This window comes from Theobroma cacao, chromosome 9, assembly GCF_000208745.1.
Source record: "Theobroma cacao cultivar B97-61/B2 chromosome 9, Criollo_cocoa_genome_V2, whole genome shotgun sequence".
NCBI classification, from domain to species: domain Eukaryota; kingdom Viridiplantae; phylum Streptophyta; class Magnoliopsida; order Malvales; family Malvaceae; genus Theobroma; species Theobroma cacao.
Window position 1 is genome coordinate 38,309,337 of NC_030858.1, and position 18,398 is coordinate 38,327,734.

General features: G+C 35.0%; 3 protein-coding genes across 4 annotated transcripts; 2 read left to right on the top strand and 1 right to left on the bottom strand.

Annotated features, from left to right (window-relative positions):
- LOC18591061 (protein NUCLEAR FUSION DEFECTIVE 4) lies at nt 1,598-3,780 on the top strand. The gene is made up of 2 exons (XM_007016974.2): nt 1,598-2,930; nt 3,178-3,780. The coding sequence occupies exons 1-2, from the start codon at nt 1,714-1,716 to the stop codon at nt 3,599-3,601; spliced, it is 1,641 nt and encodes a 546-aa protein (XP_007017036.2). The 5' UTR covers nt 1,598-1,713; the 3' UTR covers nt 3,602-3,780.
- On the top strand, nt 12,664-14,632 carry LOC18591063. The gene is made up of 4 exons (XM_007016977.2): nt 12,664-12,827; nt 13,596-13,721; nt 13,822-13,995; nt 14,195-14,632. The coding sequence occupies exons 1-4, from the start codon at nt 12,741-12,743 to the stop codon at nt 14,297-14,299; spliced, it is 492 nt and encodes a 163-aa protein (XP_007017039.1). The 5' UTR covers nt 12,664-12,740; the 3' UTR covers nt 14,300-14,632.
- Nucleotides 14,872-18,353, bottom strand: LOC18591064 (putative tRNA pseudouridine synthase). Of its 2 annotated transcripts, none has more exons than XM_007016978.2 (7): nt 18,063-18,353; nt 17,914-17,949; nt 17,436-17,548; nt 17,174-17,322; nt 16,860-17,004; nt 16,070-16,507; nt 14,872-15,835 (listed from the first exon to the last, which is right to left on the bottom strand). In XM_007016978.2, the coding sequence occupies exons 1-7, from the start codon at nt 18,274-18,276 to the stop codon at nt 15,407-15,409; spliced, it is 1,524 nt and encodes a 507-aa protein (XP_007017040.2). In that variant the 5' UTR covers nt 18,277-18,353; the 3' UTR covers nt 14,872-15,406. The 2 variants fall into 2 exon arrangements, with proteins under 2 accessions (XP_007017040.2, XP_017983818.1); XM_018128329.1 differs by having other exon boundaries at nt 17,914-17,972; nt 18,063-18,340.

Here is an 18,398-nt window from a genome sequence, read left to right on the forward strand (position 1 = left end):
AAGGTTAACTAGAAAGATTTCTACCGGAAGTGGACCCAATTTTGTGGATGGTTCAAAATAATCATGCTGTGGCCTGCATATGGTTCACGTCTCCTGCACGAATGATTGCTCGCCAATCACCATTGAACTCATCCAATTTTACCATAGAGAACCCTTTTTAGTGCAGATATGAGGATCAATCAAATTTACCCTTTTTACAGATTGATGAGATAAAAATTAGTTGAGTGAACATTAATAGGAATGTGCCAGGTTCTGCAATGGAAGCAGTTTGACTATTTCAAAATTTAACTATATGTCGTCCTTTTTGCATGTTAAATCTATATATCTGGTAAAACTCTCATAGCATGTTTGATTTTGATTCCTTTGTTTGGTTGAAAAATGATCCAAGGAATAGCCATTCCATAGGAATGGTTATTCTTCAAAATCTTTCAAAACCAAGGAATAGCTAATATCACCCTCCTCCATGGTATTAGCTATTCCATGGTTGAAGAATAAATTTAAAAATTAATAAAGATAAAAATACCCCTTACAAATTTGAAAATTTACAACTTTATTGGTATAAAATATTATTTTTCTCTCTCTCCTCTTTCTCTCACTTGATTCCAACTTATAATAAAATATTAATATTAAATTATAAATAAAATATTATATTTAAATTATCAATTATTAATAAAATAAATTATAAATTATTTCCATTTAAAAACAAAATAAATTAAAAATAAATAAAAAGCTNTAAAAATAAATAAAAATAATATCATTTAAATTATAAATAAAATATTAATACTTTATAAACATTTAAATTATAAATAAAATATTAATATTTTAAAAAGTAAAGATTAAATAATAAATAAAATATTAATATTTAAATGATAAATTATTAATATTATAAATATATTATCAATTATTAATATTTTCAAATAAAATAAAATAAAATAATTGATCATCATAATATTTAAATTAAATAAATTTAATATTTTAAATTATAAATAAATATTAATATTGAAATTATCAATTATTAATTTTAAATAAATTATCAATTATTAATATTTTAAAAATTAAATAAAATAAAATTAATCATAATAATATTTAAATTAAATAAATGTTAATATTTAAATGATTAATTATTAATATTTTAATTAAATTCTAGATTATTAATATTTAAAAAATCTAATAAAATAAAATGTCACATAAATAATAAAGGATGTTTTTGTCTTTTTATTTTCTATTCTTTTCTTATTCTAAAATTATTGTTACCAACCAAACACTACAGTAAGTCATACTAATTATTCTTGTCATATTCCCTTTATCATACCAAACTAAGTAATAACTATTCTATTCTATTCCCTCCTCATTCTATTCTCACATAATAACTATTCTATTCTATTTCTATCTATTCCGCCAATCAAACGTACTATCATAGTCAAAAATGTACATCAGTCATTGAACATAACATAGCCATATATAAGAACTGATGTTTCCCTCTGGGTCATGCACCAACACACATCAAATTCATTAATTGCAATTCATAAGATGTGTGGTAGCGATGCAAAAACAACTTCATTTTTGGTGCAGAAGCCACGTCCTCGATTCATTCTCCATCGCCCACGTTACCGATTCCATCTCTCTCCCAATCACTTCACCCTTGCTTTAAATACGCCAATCACTGCCCTACAAAAGTCATTTTTTCAGTTTTACAACTCCCTGGCTCTTGCCATGCCGCGAACTGCTCTTCAATGGCTTAGCCTTGTGGGGATCATTTGGCTTCAATCCATAAATGGAACCAACACCAATTTCCCCGCTTACTCATCCCAACTCAAGAACCTCCTCTCTATATCACAAATTCAGCTCAACAATCTTGCCTTCGCCTCTGATGCCGGTAAGCTGTTTGGGTGGCTATCAGGCATTGCAGCCAAGTACTTGCCCATATGGCTAGTCCTTATCCTTGGTTCAGCTGTCGGGTTGATCGGTTATGGACTGCAATATCTCTTCCTGATAGGCCGTATCTCCAACTTGCCTTATGGTCTCATTTTCTTCCTCACTATTCTAGCAGGAAATAGCATTTGCTGGATCAACACCGTTTCTTACCTAGTTATTATTAGAAACTTTCCTCTGGACCGTCAACTCGCCATAGGATTGACAGGTAGCTACCTAGGATTAAGTGCCAAAATCTACACAGATATTGTGGATGTTGTCGTCCCTTCGTCACTCGTCCAGAGAGCAAGAGCCTATCTTTTTCTTAGCTCTGTCTTACCATTCACAGTTAGTGTCATAGCCGCACCAGTCGTTAGAGTTATTAATGTTGGAAAGACCAAGAGGACCAAAGTTGCGCTCATATTGATTCTTGTCATAACAGTAGCCACAGGAGTCTTTGCTGTCATGGGCAGCTTGGGATCAGCATCAAGCTGGTTATCACCATTTACTAGCTTAGTTGGTATTGTAGCGTTGCTATTAGCCCCACTTCTAATTCCTCTAGGACAGCAAATCAGGCAACTGATTGTAGCAAGATTGGGATATAACAGAGCGGAAAAAGTTTATGTAGAGGAGAATGTTTCCATGGAGAAAATGGAGAGAGGGGTGAAAGAGACAGAAAGCGTAAGCGAAACAAGAGAGAACACTTTTGAGTCAAGTTTTAGGGAAAACATCAGAGAAACTGATGAGTTAAGTGAAAGTGGAGATGATGACATAAGTGAAACAAAAGAGATCAGTGTGAAAGAGGAGATCGGTGTGAAGTTGATGGTAAGGAGATTGAATTTTTGGTTGTATTTCTTTGTTTATCTTTTTGGTATTACACTTGGGCTGGTGTTCTTCAACAACTTGGGACAAATAGCTGAATCTCGTGGATGTTCAGCTTCTGCCCTAGTTTCATTATCTTCTTCATTTGGTTTCTTTGGCCGTCTCATTCCATCTCTTCTGGATTACTTCTTCTCAAGGTAAAATAATCCCAACTTCCCTACGGTAACTTTCTTTTTTGTCTTCACTTTCATATTGCATGGTTGTCACATGGCAATTGGGCTCCAGCGACAGGCTCTTTAAAGCAAAATATGCCAATCTGCTGATGTATTGAAGGAGCCTATTAATGAATTGGACAACCGTTCAGTAATTATCTCCTTTTCTTTCTGATAAAATGCAATGCCCAATAGATTAAAAACCTTTTAAATTACTTTGAATTTTTTTCAGGAGAAAATACATGATACCAAGAACTGCTTTTTTGGTAGCATTAATGGTCCCAACAGGAGGAGCTTTCTTCTTACTTCTCAGCACCACCAACCTCTCTCTTTACATCAGCACCGCCATCATAGGAGCTTGTACAGGAGCAATCACTTCCATTTCCGTACCTCTAACTACAGAGCTCTTCGGGACAAAAAATTTCGGCGTGAACCATAACGTTGTGGTGGTGAACATCCCCATTGGGTCCTTGCTCTTTGGCTACCTAGCAGCTCTTGTTTACCGCAAGGAAGGAAATGCAGATGGGAAATGCTTCGGCACGGAATGCTACAGAAAGACCTTCATTTTATGGGGTTCACTTGGTTTTCTTGGGACCTTCCTGGCATTCATCCTTTACGCTCGTACCCGAAAATTTTACAGTTCACAAAGATCATAGGAAAACCAATTACCGAAGGTAATTACGTACGTATATAGGAAAGCCTTGTTAGAAACTAGTATACTATATGGTGATGACTTAAAAACTCTTTTACGCACTTATATATTTGACAAATCAATTCTTGAAACTTATTTATAATGATTCAGGAATCCATATTTATGGTTAATTAGTTTCGTGAAGAGAGCTTTGCAGGTCAATTTTTTTTATATTTATTTTTTCATGTTATTGATATGGAAATATCGTGTTATTCGTGCAGATAAGGAATTTGAAAATCATACAATCAAAGTAAGAGTTCTATAATCAGATCATCACAAAAATGGCGTAAAAATATTTGTTAACCTATTTGCATTGAATTCATCTCTTTAAGAATACACGGAAAAGATAGACCACCTATGTCGTATGTTCGAATAATAATGGTTGCTTAGGACAAGTAACTAGTCTGTTATAATAAATATTGATGCCCTATGGCTCTGATGAAAAAGCAGGTCGGGTCCTTTGGCAATTTGTCTTTAGCCAACTGCCATGGACTGCTCAATTATTTGGAGGCTATTTGCAGGGAGTAAAAGAACAAAAGAATAGAATGTTGAAACTTGACCTGATTCAAGCTGACCACATTCCGATTACTGCTCTCCAGTCCTAGCTGGGGAATTTCTTTTCCTCTTCCATGTCAAATGATCATGAACAAAACAAGGGGAAATTAATTAATGAAGGGTCGGCCTTTGGAAGGAATGTGATCCATGATGAGTATCCAAAGGAACAGGAAAATATGGAAAAAGTGAGTCTAGACTCGTCCAATTTCAAATGATAGAAATAAAGAAACATTAGACCATATATGTTTGTCATTTTCGAAACAAGTGGGTGAAGAGAAATAGAGTTATGGTTTGAAAACTCAGTCCCATGATTTTTTTCATTTGTGAGTAACATGCTTCTAATATGTCATCTAAATTATTACAGGAAATTCAAACCGATATGATTGATTTTGATTAACCAATTATAACAAAGCTTATGATATCTTAAAAAGAGATGAGTACAACATAAAATGATTCAACGCACTAGATCATAACATATAACCACATGATACGAGCAATTACTGTACTTGTCATCATACGTGTCGAATCTATCCATTCTTAACTCTACAAATAATTAGCTAATGAGTTTGTTTCTCTACAACAGTGAATTTTCTTATTATTTTTTTCATCAATTTATCGATTTCATTAAAAATTTACCATTTAATTATTTCATAATCATAAACTCTATATGTACATTCGAAATAACATTACCAAAGTCTGAAATACAATCATATTATATATTACATGATTATAAAATTATATAAATAAACGTGAGATTCCATTATTGTTATATGATAAAATACAATGATTTTATGATTTATCATAATATTTTATACGTGATGATAAGAAACGAGTAATTCTGGTTAGATATCTTCAGGTAGTGTAGTGCAGTGCAGTGCAGGATGACGTAGAGCTATACTCACCTCATATTTATCTTAGCCATCATTCAGGACTTTCCATTTGTGGGAAAGGGATGAACATCTTTCAAGTGTGAGCATGGCATGCATGGGAAAAGATGGAAATAGTGCCCATTTTCCCCTTCCTTTAGATTGCTAACTATCATTGAATTATAAATTTCAAGCAATCATAACTTTGATATTAATACCTAAAGAATGAAGAATTGTGGAGATAGGTAGGCAGGAATTGGGGTTATGACATCTTGTAATTTTTCCTGGAAAAAGAAAACAGAGAGAGTTCCCAAATAATGGCATGATCACAGGGCAAAAAAGGGTTGGTAAAAGATTGTTCGAAGGATTACCCAAATTAAAAGGGAGAAGGATGTGCCTTGGCTTGCGCTGTATCATCACATGCATGCATGCCCGCTTTGACAAATTGACACTTGGTTTCAAGTAACATCAACAGTTGAGTCAGGTCCAGTAAGTTCTGTTAGTCTTTTTGCAGAGAGAAAACGTGGGTCCCGACCTGGTTGAAACTCGATGTCCAAAGCCAACTGGGAAGCTAGATAGAGAGACGTATGGATAAAAATTTCATCCCTCTAGCGTGTCAGTCTTCAATCTGCTTCTGGCTTAAAGATACAGACCCACTGATGCAAGACTGACGTTGGCATTTGCTCATTCTCATCACTTAATTGGGTTGGACAGGCCCTCTACTTTCTAACCCGAGGAACATGGTCCATTTCTTGATGTATTTCTCTATATAATCATGTATTTTCTTCATGGAAGTACAAGGTTTTGGATAGCTAGCTAGGTGCACCTCTCGTCATAAATAGCTGCATCGATGTCGATATTCTTGCCTTGTCCCTTTCATTTTTACCTTTTTCACTTCATGTTGAATTTGGGCATTCTCCTTTAGAGATTATCTCAGACTTCAATGAAGCTTATATCATATATAATTAAAGCCCAGAAGAGAGGGATTGATCCGTGATCTCTTCTTAATAGAGCTGACGGGGGTTTATATTACTAAGCCAGCCAAGCCACTCAAAGATACTAATCACTCTGTGGCTCAAAACTATGCCACATATTTGACATTACTGTTCAAGCGATTGATTGTTAATAAAGGGGTTCAATTCTCTGCCTCCCTCTCTTTGTTCTCTCAAAAAGAAAACACAATAATTAGAAATACAAAAAGAAATAGATGTATATATGTATATACAATTCTGGTTCAAAATGAAAACCTGATTCTCGACCCCTTTCCAATGCTAACGTTTGGCTGAGTTATTTTTGACATCTTAAATTTTTATTTTTATTCCAAACATCAATTAACTTTATGAAATGTAATCAATGAGATGTTGACCAATATTAAATTCCCGTCTTTTCGGTTGAGTCTTAATCTGTAGGCAAAAAACCGAGCAATTCCATGCTTTCTTTCCACAATACTAGGAAATTTTTAACAATTTTGAAATGCAAATAAATTTTTTATAATAAGAAAAAAACATGAGGATTCAAATTTAAAGAAATATTTATTTAAATTCCATGAAAACTCCAAAAATCTATGAAAATATCTTTTTCTCCGGGCCAATTATATTGTTTTCTGACGTACCAATCACCTTTTAAATGAAATTGATTCCATTCTAGGTGGATCATCATCATTAATTTTTTGTTGGATCCTGAATATTTAGGTGCCGCAAATAATTCAAAACATGGGATGAACACATTACATAAAGTGAAAATAAAAGAGAAACAACAACAACAACAACAGGAAAGCAGCCACAAAAGAAGCCTGAAACATATATGAATGTGAATATATTCTCTACCAAGTCAAACAAAAGCAGCGAATGACATCCAAAAACCCGCACAAGGTCACTTTCGCAATAATAAAGAATATTGATTTTCAACCACTTGAATCCAGAACTAAAGCTTGCATGGCTACCACCCATTCTGCTCAACGCCCTTTGTAACCTGGGGTTGCTAGCTAGCTAGCTAGCTTCTGCAGTATTTTGATCATTTTCAGCCTCTTTTATTAGGCTTTTTAGTTCTTCAAGGTGCCGCCCAACATATGCTTAGTCATGCAATCGGCAGTTCATTGGAATTTAATGCATTCATTGTAAAACCCCTACTTTTTTCAACTCTTTCTGACGTTAGTATCCATGCATGGAAAGGTGGAAGGGAAATCTTTGTTTTATGGAGGCCCAACCTAGCCTGAGTGCATCGTATCCCACAAGCAAAAATGGGTGTCCATCGGTTCAGGTTTAGGTGAAGATACAGCTCTGGTTGGCCACTATCTATCGCAGGCCCAGATAAATGTCTGTTTCCTGCAGACTCAAGGGCCTAACGAATTCGCTTAGTTTCATTTTCTTTTTTCAAGTTCTTTTAACTTAAAACTTGACAAACCCTATGCTGTAATAGAATAAATCTAGCAGTTTCTCACGATCTGAATCTAAACCACCAATTGGAATAAGGTGTTACAGCTCACTTGCGTTTCGTCTAGACTATAGTGCAGTATATGTCATGCTGGTTTCGAAACGAAAACATGGTAGCAACTGAACTATATATCTTTCCAGGAATGAAAGCATGTCCATTAATTTCTTTTTTTTTTTCTCTGGGGAAAGAAAAAGTTCACGGTTTATGCTGATCTCATTGCTAGGAGGCAAAGTTAATTCAAGCTGGCATCTGCGAAGAACAAAGTTTTACAGCAATACCATATACATAGAGACAGAACGTCCCAAGAGTGAATGAAACGCTTAATCAACACACAACACCCAAAGCTTTAACAAATAAACGACCCATAGCCTCCAAAAACCCTTTTTAAAACCCAAGAATCTACCACGTCGAGACATCAGCTACCAATTAGCAAAACAGTTCCATGAATACGAGTTATTGATCTGTTGTAACTTGCTTTAATGCTACTTTCCTTTGTTTTTTTTTTTTTTTTGTGGGTTATCATTACAAATGCTCTGATTTTAAAGTCGTGGGGCATGCAGTGGGGTTAATCAATTGTTATTCCTATGAAAATGCATGTTATGTTTAACATTAAATGGTAAGGGGAATTACCCTTTTTCTCTACTTTCTTACATGATTCTGAATGGGATCTTCTTGTCTTTTGTCTTTGGTGATTATCTTACTGCCCCAAGATACCTTGGAACGTAAATGACAAAAACTTGCTCGAAGCAGAACAAGGAATGTCAGAATAATAATAATAATAATTATTATTATTTATTTATTTAAATACTGGATTGTCACGAGAATCACACATTCAGAACCAGGATTCCACAGTAATCTTGGACTGACACTTCCATATCAGCAAATCCTTGGAATTGTCTGTTAATTAGTTTTTGTAATTATCAAATAAGTGACTCATGATTAATTTGTTGCTACTATAACAATTAAACATTTTTAATTGGTTATCTGACTATTAATTATATATTACAAGGTAATTGTTAAAAATTAAAATCCTTACCGTCTTGATATATATATATATATATATTGATTTTATTACTCTTATACTTATACATAGACATAAGATAGACGAGTAAGGCAAAGGCCTGAAGACTCTGAAGAATTCAGGAATGCACGTGCTTCAGCCCAAATAATTCAAAGCCAAAAAGAGACAGAGAAATGGGGGAAAATAGTTAAATGACTACTAGTTTAATGGAATTTAGGCTCACATCAAGTTGGCGAGATCACATCAATTCAATTTCTAGATGTGTTGTCCATGGAAATTTTTTGGTTTTTGCTTACTACTGTGGATGTTTCTTGTATTTTTCTACATTGGAATTATCATCCCTTTGTTGTGATAAACATCAAGTCTTCTTCAAAGTACAAATGATTATATATTAAAATAATTTTTCAATTATTGAGTCACATGTTTTTGCACTGTCCACCCCATGCATTGCCTATGATTCTAATATTTTCAGGGCAAAAATTTAAAAAAGAAGAAGAAGAAGATGTATTTGATTAAGTACTTGTCATGTATTGTATACATAGGGTTTTGGATGGCCTTTTTTGGGTTATAATTTGCCAATGAAAATGCAAAGATTGACAAATATTAGTTTGATTATATAGATAGATATATAGGTATATTATTCACGGTGTCTGCATATATAGATATATATAGGTATATTTTATATTAAAATTGGAATTTTTTACAATATAAAAAATAAATTTATAATATAGAAAAAATTGAAAAAAGACTTTATTTTGAGATATCTTAAGAAGGAAGGTGGACAAAGAACCTCAGACTGATGGAGTATATACCTTTGTCATGGTATTTTGAGATGTTGATTTAAATGATTTAATTTTATGAATACATATAGTACTGTTAATTTATGATCTTGTGATACTTTCAATCACATAGAAATTATATTGTTTTAAATTTGATTCTCACCTAATCCAATTGGATTTATTATAAATAATTGACTTTGTAATAATTATTAGTACATCTAATTATTATTGTGCAATCTTTCAAATTTAGAAATTGACTTTACTTATTTGTAATTACTATTAACAAATGAATTGACTTTAATATTATTTTAAACAGGCATATTGGGAGACATTGATTTGGTTTATAATTTGGAACTCGAACCTGAAAATATCGAAAATTTTAAATTCTGATTGTCAAGATGTTATTTATCATATAATATTCATTGAGATTATCAACATTTGTGACGGTGTTAATCAAATTTAAAAGAAAAAAAATAGAAATTAGAAAAAAGATCAAATTAAATAATATTTAATCTCATGTTGGGACTGTTTAGTGTTTAGTTGGCAAACTCTAAAATTAGACCCTAAACTGTATGTTAATTAGGGACATGGAGGGAGCAAGGAAATGTGGATTTTGTTTGGTTGTAATCATTAATAAAAATGGGGTTTTTCATGCATGTGAATTCATGGTTACATGATTTTGTCCATGTTGGGTGCAGACAATAATCTCCAAGGATGCCAAATGAGCTAGCAGTAAAATCACCCACCTAACCTTCCACAAATACTCAAATTAAGGTGTGTTTATGTTATCAACTCTTAATTTTGACATGGTAATATGAAATAATAGGACATTGAGCAAATTAATTAATTATTTGCTTATTCAAGTTGAAGATTTCTCATATAAATTAATCGCTAGATTTCAAAAAGAAAAATACAAATTGTTATATTTTGTTTTTTTAATCTTGGTTCTTTCGTTAAATGTACAACGATGTTAAAAGGAGGAGCGGATTCGAATCTTCAAAAATCATGGATCAAAATATTAGTTCTACTGTGATGAAATTTCATTGTTTCAATAGGGTTTCTCTTCTACATTTTTTCTTTGAGCTACAAAAGAAAAATTTAAAAGAAGTAAAATGTTTAAATTTATCAAACTAAAAATGTATAATGAAATCATTTTTACATTTCTCTGTTACAATAGGCGATAGAAATCCTTACTTTTGTGAATTCTTGTTTTTATCAACCCATCTATAATGAAATTTATCTCTCTAAAAATGTATTTGATAGATAAACCCGGGAATGCTTCCTTTATACATATAGAAGGAAAAGTTTAACATAGAGGGAAAATATTCTCCTCGAAATCCATATGTGTAACCCTGTCCTGGTAGAGGGCTCCAACATATATACTGGGGATGAAGGAGAGTTGGTCTGCAAATATAATGGAGGTCAATTGAAATCTACACGTCATCGAGAATCAAAACCGGCAACATAACTCAGCCGCACTTGCAATGTTACAACGTTAACATTTTGTCACTTGTGTTTTCTTTTCTTGTAGTTTTGTTTCAAGAAATTCTTTTATTATTGCAGACGAACAAGAAGAATCGGTCTCTCTTTTCCATTTTTCAAACCCATCGATCTCTTTCTGGATGAGGATCTCTTCCAGGTTTTTTCTTGTCGCTGCTTCAGTGGTTGTTGAGGAAACCTCTCATGGCTGCTTAAATTAAGCTGGATATGTGAATGATGGATTTGACCACCTGTTAGAAGTTAGGCCTGTAGAACCGGCACTTGTTCATCCTGGGGGAACTGGGCTGGGAAATGAAATCAAATTTGACCAAAATAGTCCCCCAAAAAATTTCATTGATCTCCGAATGTCAGAAATTAAGCATGGGGGCTGCTAGAGGCCAAACCACTAAACATCCAGGTACATCAATAATGTGGAATCATCTGTTGGGTGGAGGGGGAGGGGCGGAGTGTCTTGATGATTACGATATACTTCGACTCCCTGCAGGCTTTTTCAGTGTAGAGTTGCATTCTCCTGGCTGTTAGGTAATGTATGTTTTAAAGGTGATCTGACAGCAACACCTTCTTTTGCAAGAACATATACAATTTAATGCAAATGTACGCAATGATATGGTCTCAACAGCACCCATCACTCATCATATATAGTTGGAAACCACGATCATTTTTAGTTTCTTTTTTGTTTTAAAAATGGATGATTGTCATGGTTTGTGAATTGGTGTCACTATACTGCTTGTCCAGCTAGATATAGGGCATCAAAAGTCATCTTTTCTACAGGACAATTTTTCTGCATGACCTGAAAACACAAATTACGTACTAGCTTGTTTTTGATTATGGGGAATTGAGACCATTTCCAAGTTGCCCTTTCTTTTAAACCAGAACCAAATGGTTCTGCAAAGATAGGAAACCAAGGGTGGAGGAGAGAGAAGGGGATTAAAAGAGAGAGAGAGAGAGAGAGAGAGACATTATCCTCCCCGTGAGGAAAGCTTGGAGGCATTCACAATACACAATTTGGAACATGCTTTGACGCTTCCTTTGCGACTTTCGATGGTGTCCCAATCACGAGCAGATTCCTTCCAGGCTTTCTCTCACGTTAACCCCACCACCACCACCCAACTCTTACTCTCTATATGTAGTCTATATACTGATGATCCATGATGTGAATTATACATGCCTTCCAATCTGATCCATGCAAAACATTGTTTTCCAATTCCCAACAGTTTCCACTTTCCACCATGTCCCCTTCTCTTACTGCTATTCTCCTTTCAAAACCCCCCAATGTTATATCTCCATTTTGAAAGCGACTATTAAGTACTACAGATTTCAGTTGTTTGTAACTCTGATTGTCCTGAATATCAAAATAAATTTTATTTAAAATATTCTTGTATATTAAAGCAAAAATTAACTTTTACATTAATATTAACTTTGTATTGTAAAAGTTAATGTGTCTGAGTGGCAAATCAACACGCATTTGATGAAAGTTAGAAGGAAACAGTTAATTGGTTGCACTTCGAGCAGCATAGCTAATGCAGATTTAACCTTGTAAAATATTTCATCCTAATCACCATTTTCTCTGAACTACTACTCCATTATAATTGCACAGTGAACTGATTAGCTAGGGCTAGGACACAATCTCAAATTTCGAAGGTGTAATTTGAAAACTTGGGTAACTTTGAACTTCTTCATTCTTCGTGTGAGGAGTGAAAAACTACACCAAGATGGAGGTTTTAACGTTTTGGTAAGGTACTGTACAGGGAGGGTTTATTGGCTTAGTACCTTTAACCCACTTTTATTTAGTGATAAAACTAGTGGTATCTTAATCTGGGGTCACAGTACCATAAAGCTGGGCTCTTCACTTTCATCCCTATATAAGCAGCGACTACATATCAAACTGGAAAGAAGAGAGAAAAGAAAGAGCTGGAGAGAGAGAGAGAGAGAGCGAGAGAGAGAGAGAGGATGAAGAACATGGTTTCTAGAGAGCGCAAGAGGGCTGCTAGCTATAAGAAGCTGCAAATGCTTCGTTCCATCACTAACTCCCATGCGGTAATTCCCTAAATGCCTGCAACTGCCTTGTCCTTTTTGCTTGCTTATCACCCTGTTTTCTCCTACGGCATCGATTTAGATAAGCCTGCTTTGTAACATGATACAGAAAATAATTGCCTGCGCAGAAAGATGCCAGCTTCATCATCATCACCCCCAGCTTTATCCTGGATCCAGTTTCTGTCTAGACATCCATTCCCTTATCATTTGGTTTTTGGTTGATATATACTTGATAGGGAGAATGGAGAGGATAGGAAGAGTGGAAAATTTTTCAATCGAATGCTGATGCTTAATTAAATATAGGTAGCTTGGTTATGAAATCATTACTTAGATTAAGAAAGTTGCCTTCCTTCTTCCTTTCTATCCTGGTTCCTATCAAGCAAAGCCTTACTTAGTCTCTCAAACTTAATTATTCCTACTTATTTTTGCTACTAGTTCTCTCATATATAAAGGAAAATTTTCCTGACATGTAGACATTATTCTAATTTAGATTTTGACTATTTATTCAAATCCCAAAATTCTTAAATGCATAACATGAAAAATACTGTATTTCCGACATTGATTGAAGAGATTCTATAGCATATACAAGTATGGATCAGCTTAATTTCCTGGAGGGAACACCTGTAGATATTGGTTCCATGGTTTCTTCCTTTCAAGTTTTCTCCCACTTTTGAATCCTAATTTCCATAGGAACAGAAAGATCAAATTGAAAAAGAGTGCTTCGAGTTGTATGTCAATCGTATAGCCTTGACGTTGTGTTTATCTCTGCAGCAAGGTAAAACCTCAATCATATTGGATGCAACGAAGTACATAGAAGAACTGAAGGAAAGGGTTGAAAGAATTAAGCAAGACATCGCTATGGCACAAAACTCCACTTGCCAGAACAGTTTTCCTGTGGTAATCAAAGTTGTCTTCGTCCTGTTCATGTTCTAGTTTTTTCTCAGGTATAAAATAAATAGTAGTAACATTTTCAATTTTCCATATGGATATGTATCAGCAACTATGGGTTGAAGCTCAGGACAAAGGTTTTCTAATCAAGGTGTTCAGCGAAAGAAGTTGTCGCGGTTTGCTTGTATTCATATTGGAAGCCTTCCAGGAGCTGGGTCTTGATGTCCTCCAAGCTAGGGTTTCTTGTTCAGAATGTTTTCTTTTAGAGGCAGTTGGAGTAAAAGTGAGATCACCATACAAATATATAGTCACACGTACACAAACGCATGCGTGCATCTCTTTCTTTATTGATCTTTTTCTGTCTCACAGCACGCAAGCACTCGGTCATAAAATAAGTTTCTCAATCATGCAGAAATTCGAGTTTTCCCTGTGTCTGACCTTTATGTTACAAAGTAATTATGCAAACAAGTTTGTGTTTGCAGGATGACGAAGGATCATCGGAGTGCTTATTAGATGCTTCAGAGGTTAAACGAGCAGTATCACACGCTATCCAAAACTGGAGTGCTGAAGTTAACGAGCAGCAATGATGAAGCAAAGCTCATTATCTTAAATTATATTCATTTTGTTTTTGTCACTGGTTCTTTCTTTCTTTCCATCAATCCAGTCTCCCTTTTCTATATCTCATCAGATTCTTAGTGGCTGGTTAGATAAGTTCCAAGTTCTTGCCTAGCATTAACCATCGGTGTTCTGCAATATGTCTTCTAGAGTACATCATGTGATCTAGATGATCGCCAATTTGGCAGAGAAATCGAAAGACTAGACGTGCAATATATGGACTATGTAAAACATGTGATTTGAGTCTGTTTTTATGCGGCAGGAGAAAATAATGGCGTCAATAGAAAATTCTGTAATTTGTTTTATCCAAGTGATCGTGATCACCTTGTTTCCCTTTGAGCTAGGTAACTTCTAAACGCACCATTGCCTACATGCACAATTTCAGGGACCAGAGAAGTGTATTAGTACTTTAACGTAGGCAGAATGTTGCCTTCCTTAAATGATTATGAATTATGATGATGATGGTGATGATATATCTTCACGATTCAAGAAGTGCAAAAGTTGGCTGTAAGACGAGCGCTGTAAGAAATGGCCAAAATAAAAGTTGACTAGCATACCTTGGCTTTAATTTTCACATTTGAGTAAAATGTTGAGACAATCACATTATTGAGGTAAAAATCTGCTGCCCAGCTTACTATGGGTAATAGTACAAAAGAATAAAATATACTAAGCATACCAAGTTAAAATAGACAAAAGCATATGCATTCTCCTACCCTAGCAAAATGTAGATGAACCTCGAGATTCTTTTGCCTCAACTTCTGTGACGTTTTCTTCATACATGAATTTGTTAAAAAATGTTTTCTGACAGACCTATTTAACTGCCAGAATTCTAACACCAACACCCCAAACTTTCCGGATTCTGAATTCATCTGATCTGGCAGAGAATCAAATTATGAAGGCCCATTCTCATCATCATGAATACAAGCAAGTGCAAAACAAAATTCAGTAGGATACATTTCTGGTTGTGTCTAGCATAAATGGCAGACATGTTTCCAGGTTTTGAGATGTGGTAAGCTTAGAAATTAGGAGCTTCTGGGAAACAAATTCACGGTCAATCAAGATGAGCATTTGACACTATTTTATTCGCCCACTGCTGATGCAGAAGCTGTTCCATTCAGCAACTTTTCCTTCCACAGCTTCCAAGCAGTCCTGACTTCATCCAACTCTGCATCAGGAACGCTTGTGTTTGCATCTAAATTTTCAACCCATTCTTTCCAGGGAGATTTAGAAGGGTCCAAGAATTTTGAAACTTGTGGCAACAATACAGATCTGTAGAACTTGTCAACTTCCTTGAGGATTTCTTCTGATTCGACCATTGTCAGCATCTCAGGTCTTGTTATATTACTGGGCATCTTTCTCAATATGAATGTGTTCCCCCTCAAAATTAGAACTTCAGATGGAGCAAGTGGTAGGACAATCCGCGAGAACTTGGCTAGTGATAGTGTTAGAATGTCTCTTGGGAATAAATTGCGCTTCACAGCAACAGCAGTACCAACCATTTTGCGGATCTGGTGCAATATACAGTGTTAAAAGTTATAAACTTCGTCAAATAGCTCCCAAAAAGATGCATGCCACCCTAAGCTTTTCTTTAAATTTCTTCTCCAACAAAGAAGCAACCAAATGATGGCATTAACTGCTTTAAACATGTGAGCAAAATGAGAGTAACTCATTTTAAAAAACATAACAAGAAAGGAATATAGAACATATGGATACCTTTTACTTTAATGATTCAAAAGGTTTACCTGATGCAACATGAAAGACTCCCCCCATATGGAAATTTCAATATAATCAAATCCCATTGAGTTCTCCAGCCTTCCACAAGAACAGAGAAAAATTTTTCTAAAGTGGGAAGCTGTTATTCTATCTGTCTCATCAGGTTCATATAGCCATCTTGCTCGAACAACTACATTAGAACTTTGATACTGCAAACTGTTTCCCTGACCATCACAACAGTCAACCAGAGGTTCATCAAAACTGGTGGACTTTTCCTCACTATTTAGTGTAGTTGTTTCCTCAATCCTGGGATCTTCTTCTACATCACTTTCCTCTAACTCAGAAGTTGATGACTCATCATGTGCTTCAGCTCCTTTTGGCACACGACCATTTCTAGCTGTTTGCCTAGGAGGAATTTGTCTTCTGTACTTTGCCCTTTGAGTATAGTTATGGAAAGGGTGTTCGCCCTGAAAAGTATACAAATACCAATGAGCAAGCAATTTCAAGCATTATTTAAACAGATGGCATATACCACCCGAATGAGTATAAACTATGCCCCAAATATTATATGTTAAAACACACCATAATATGGAATCATAAGAGAATACCAAACCAAAAATAAACATCCCTTCATCTGTTATATGATGCAGAAGTAAGTGATTCAAAAACTTAACTGAGATGTTGGTTTTTCAAGTGAAGTCCATTTAGAATGCTCTCCTTAAAGAAAGCAACTAACAATATACCAGGTTATATTAACTTCAATAAAACAAGCAAATGGGACAGCAAGAAGCAAAAAGAGAAAAAGAAAGATATCGATACCTCAAAACAATTTAATATGCTGTTGAAGTCTGATATGTGATGGTTAATTTCAGCTTCACTGAAGTGACTTTTTATTCCAATAATTTCAGCTGGTAGGAGGTAAGAATATTTCCGGAGATTACATTCCCTTCTAGGATCAAAACTCCTAGAAAACAGGCACAAATACAGAAAACAAGGGATGGCAAGAAATGAGCATTTACGTAAAATACTGAAGGAAAACTCCAAATAAAATCATCAGAAAATTAGTAAACTTTATTCCAATAGAAATAGCAACTTGATGATAAAAGAAGTAGACAACAGTCTCAAGCTCTCACTTTTGTGAAGGCAATATGCTGAAAACTTTGATACTGTCAGGAAGATAAGAGTTAACGCATTTAGCCAGAGCAATGCCATTAGGGTCTTCCTTCCAGGCATCTTCAGGTATCTCCATTTTTAATGTTATCATTGTTGCCAAAGAGTGAACCTAAAATATTCAGACAGAAGATAGTTTTAGCACCAGCAATCTCACACCAAGCACCAAAACAGGTGTATATATGCACATATAATTGATCAAAGAAATTGTAACAAAAAACTTACTCCTTTATCAGTTCGGCTGCTTCTGGCCCAGGCAATTTTGTGCAGATCACCATAGTTACTATCACGGATTCCTCCAGCCTTGAAAATGGCAGTTTCTAGTTCATTTTCAATGGCTACATTACAGCATTGCAAATTGCAATGCTTTAATTAGTATGTTCACTCCCCATGCTAGCTATAAAGTAATAAAGGCAAAACTGAAAGGCATGGCCTAGTCAACACCTCTACCGGGATTCACAGCAACTAAAATAACAGTGTAAATTTGTAAAGAAATTATCACAAGAACCTCCATGAAAGTTAGCAATTTAAGTTCCAAACTGCAAAAAGGAATTGTCTTTATCTTAAATGCTGCTCTGCTCTAATAACGAATTTGCAGAAACACCAAAGCATAATTGTTTAAAAAAACAAAGGACGCTGAAACAGGAAATTAGAATCAAATGAAGAAAAGGGAAAGAAAAGAAAGTAAGAAGCAGCAGCTTACTAGAAAGCTGGTGTTCATCTCGCTGCACTTGAAGACCTGTTTTTGTCAAGAAAAAAGCACTGGCAATCATAAAAGGAAAACATATTCCAAATAAATTCCGATACTTTAAATTCTTTAAAATAAAAAAGAAAGAAAGGTTGGATATGAACCTCGGTAGTTGGTACCAACGTAGCCGACGCGCATGACGACCTTTTTCTTGCGAAAAGGTTCCCACTTTGGGGAGGCGGGAGGGAGGGGCTGAGCGGTGGAGGAGCTGCAAAGGAATCGTAACTGTATTCTCGGACATGGTAGTTTCAAAGGAGGAGGATTTCGAGTTTTCATGAGCCATGGAGCCAGCGGGGCTCGAAGACAAGAGATGGCCATTGCCTTTTGTTTCTTTTCAGTTCGCCTGTGCGTCTCGCGTGAGAGGGGTCGGACAGTCGAAGCCAAGACAGAGCGGATATGGTGTTTTTCCTTTTTATTATTTCTCCTCCTTTTGCACTAAT

Bases quoted from the DNA above. Each gene is read 5' to 3' on its own strand.
- LOC18591061 (XM_007016974.2), top strand. From the start codon at position 1,714: ATGCCGCGAACTGCTCTTCAATGGCTTAGCCTTGTGGGGATCATTTGG. The intron at 2,931-3,177 runs GTAAAATAATCC...AATTTTTTTCAG, and splicing joins CTGGATTACTTCTTCTCAAG to GAGAAAATACATGATACCAA.
- LOC18591063 (XM_007016977.2), top strand. From the start codon at position 12,741: ATGAAGAACATGGTTTCTAGAGAGCGCAAGAGGGCTGCTAGCTATAAG. The intron at 13,722-13,821 runs GTAATCAAAGTT...GATATGTATCAG, and splicing joins GCCAGAACAGTTTTCCTGTG to CAACTATGGGTTGAAGCTCA. The intron at 13,996-14,194 runs GTGAGATCACCA...TTGTGTTTGCAG, and splicing joins TAGAGGCAGTTGGAGTAAAA to GATGACGAAGGATCATCGGA.
- LOC18591064 (XM_007016978.2), bottom strand. From the start codon at position 18,276: ATGGCCATCTCTTGTCTTCGAGCCCCGCTGGCTCCATGGCTCATGAAA. The intron at 17,323-17,435 runs GTAAGTTTTTTG...TGAATATTTTAG, and splicing joins GCAGCCGAACTGATAAAGGA to GTTCACTCTTTGGCAACAAT. The intron at 17,005-17,173 runs GTGAGAGCTTGA...CCTGTTTTCTAG, and splicing joins AGCATATTGCCTTCACAAAA to GAGTTTTGATCCTAGAAGGG.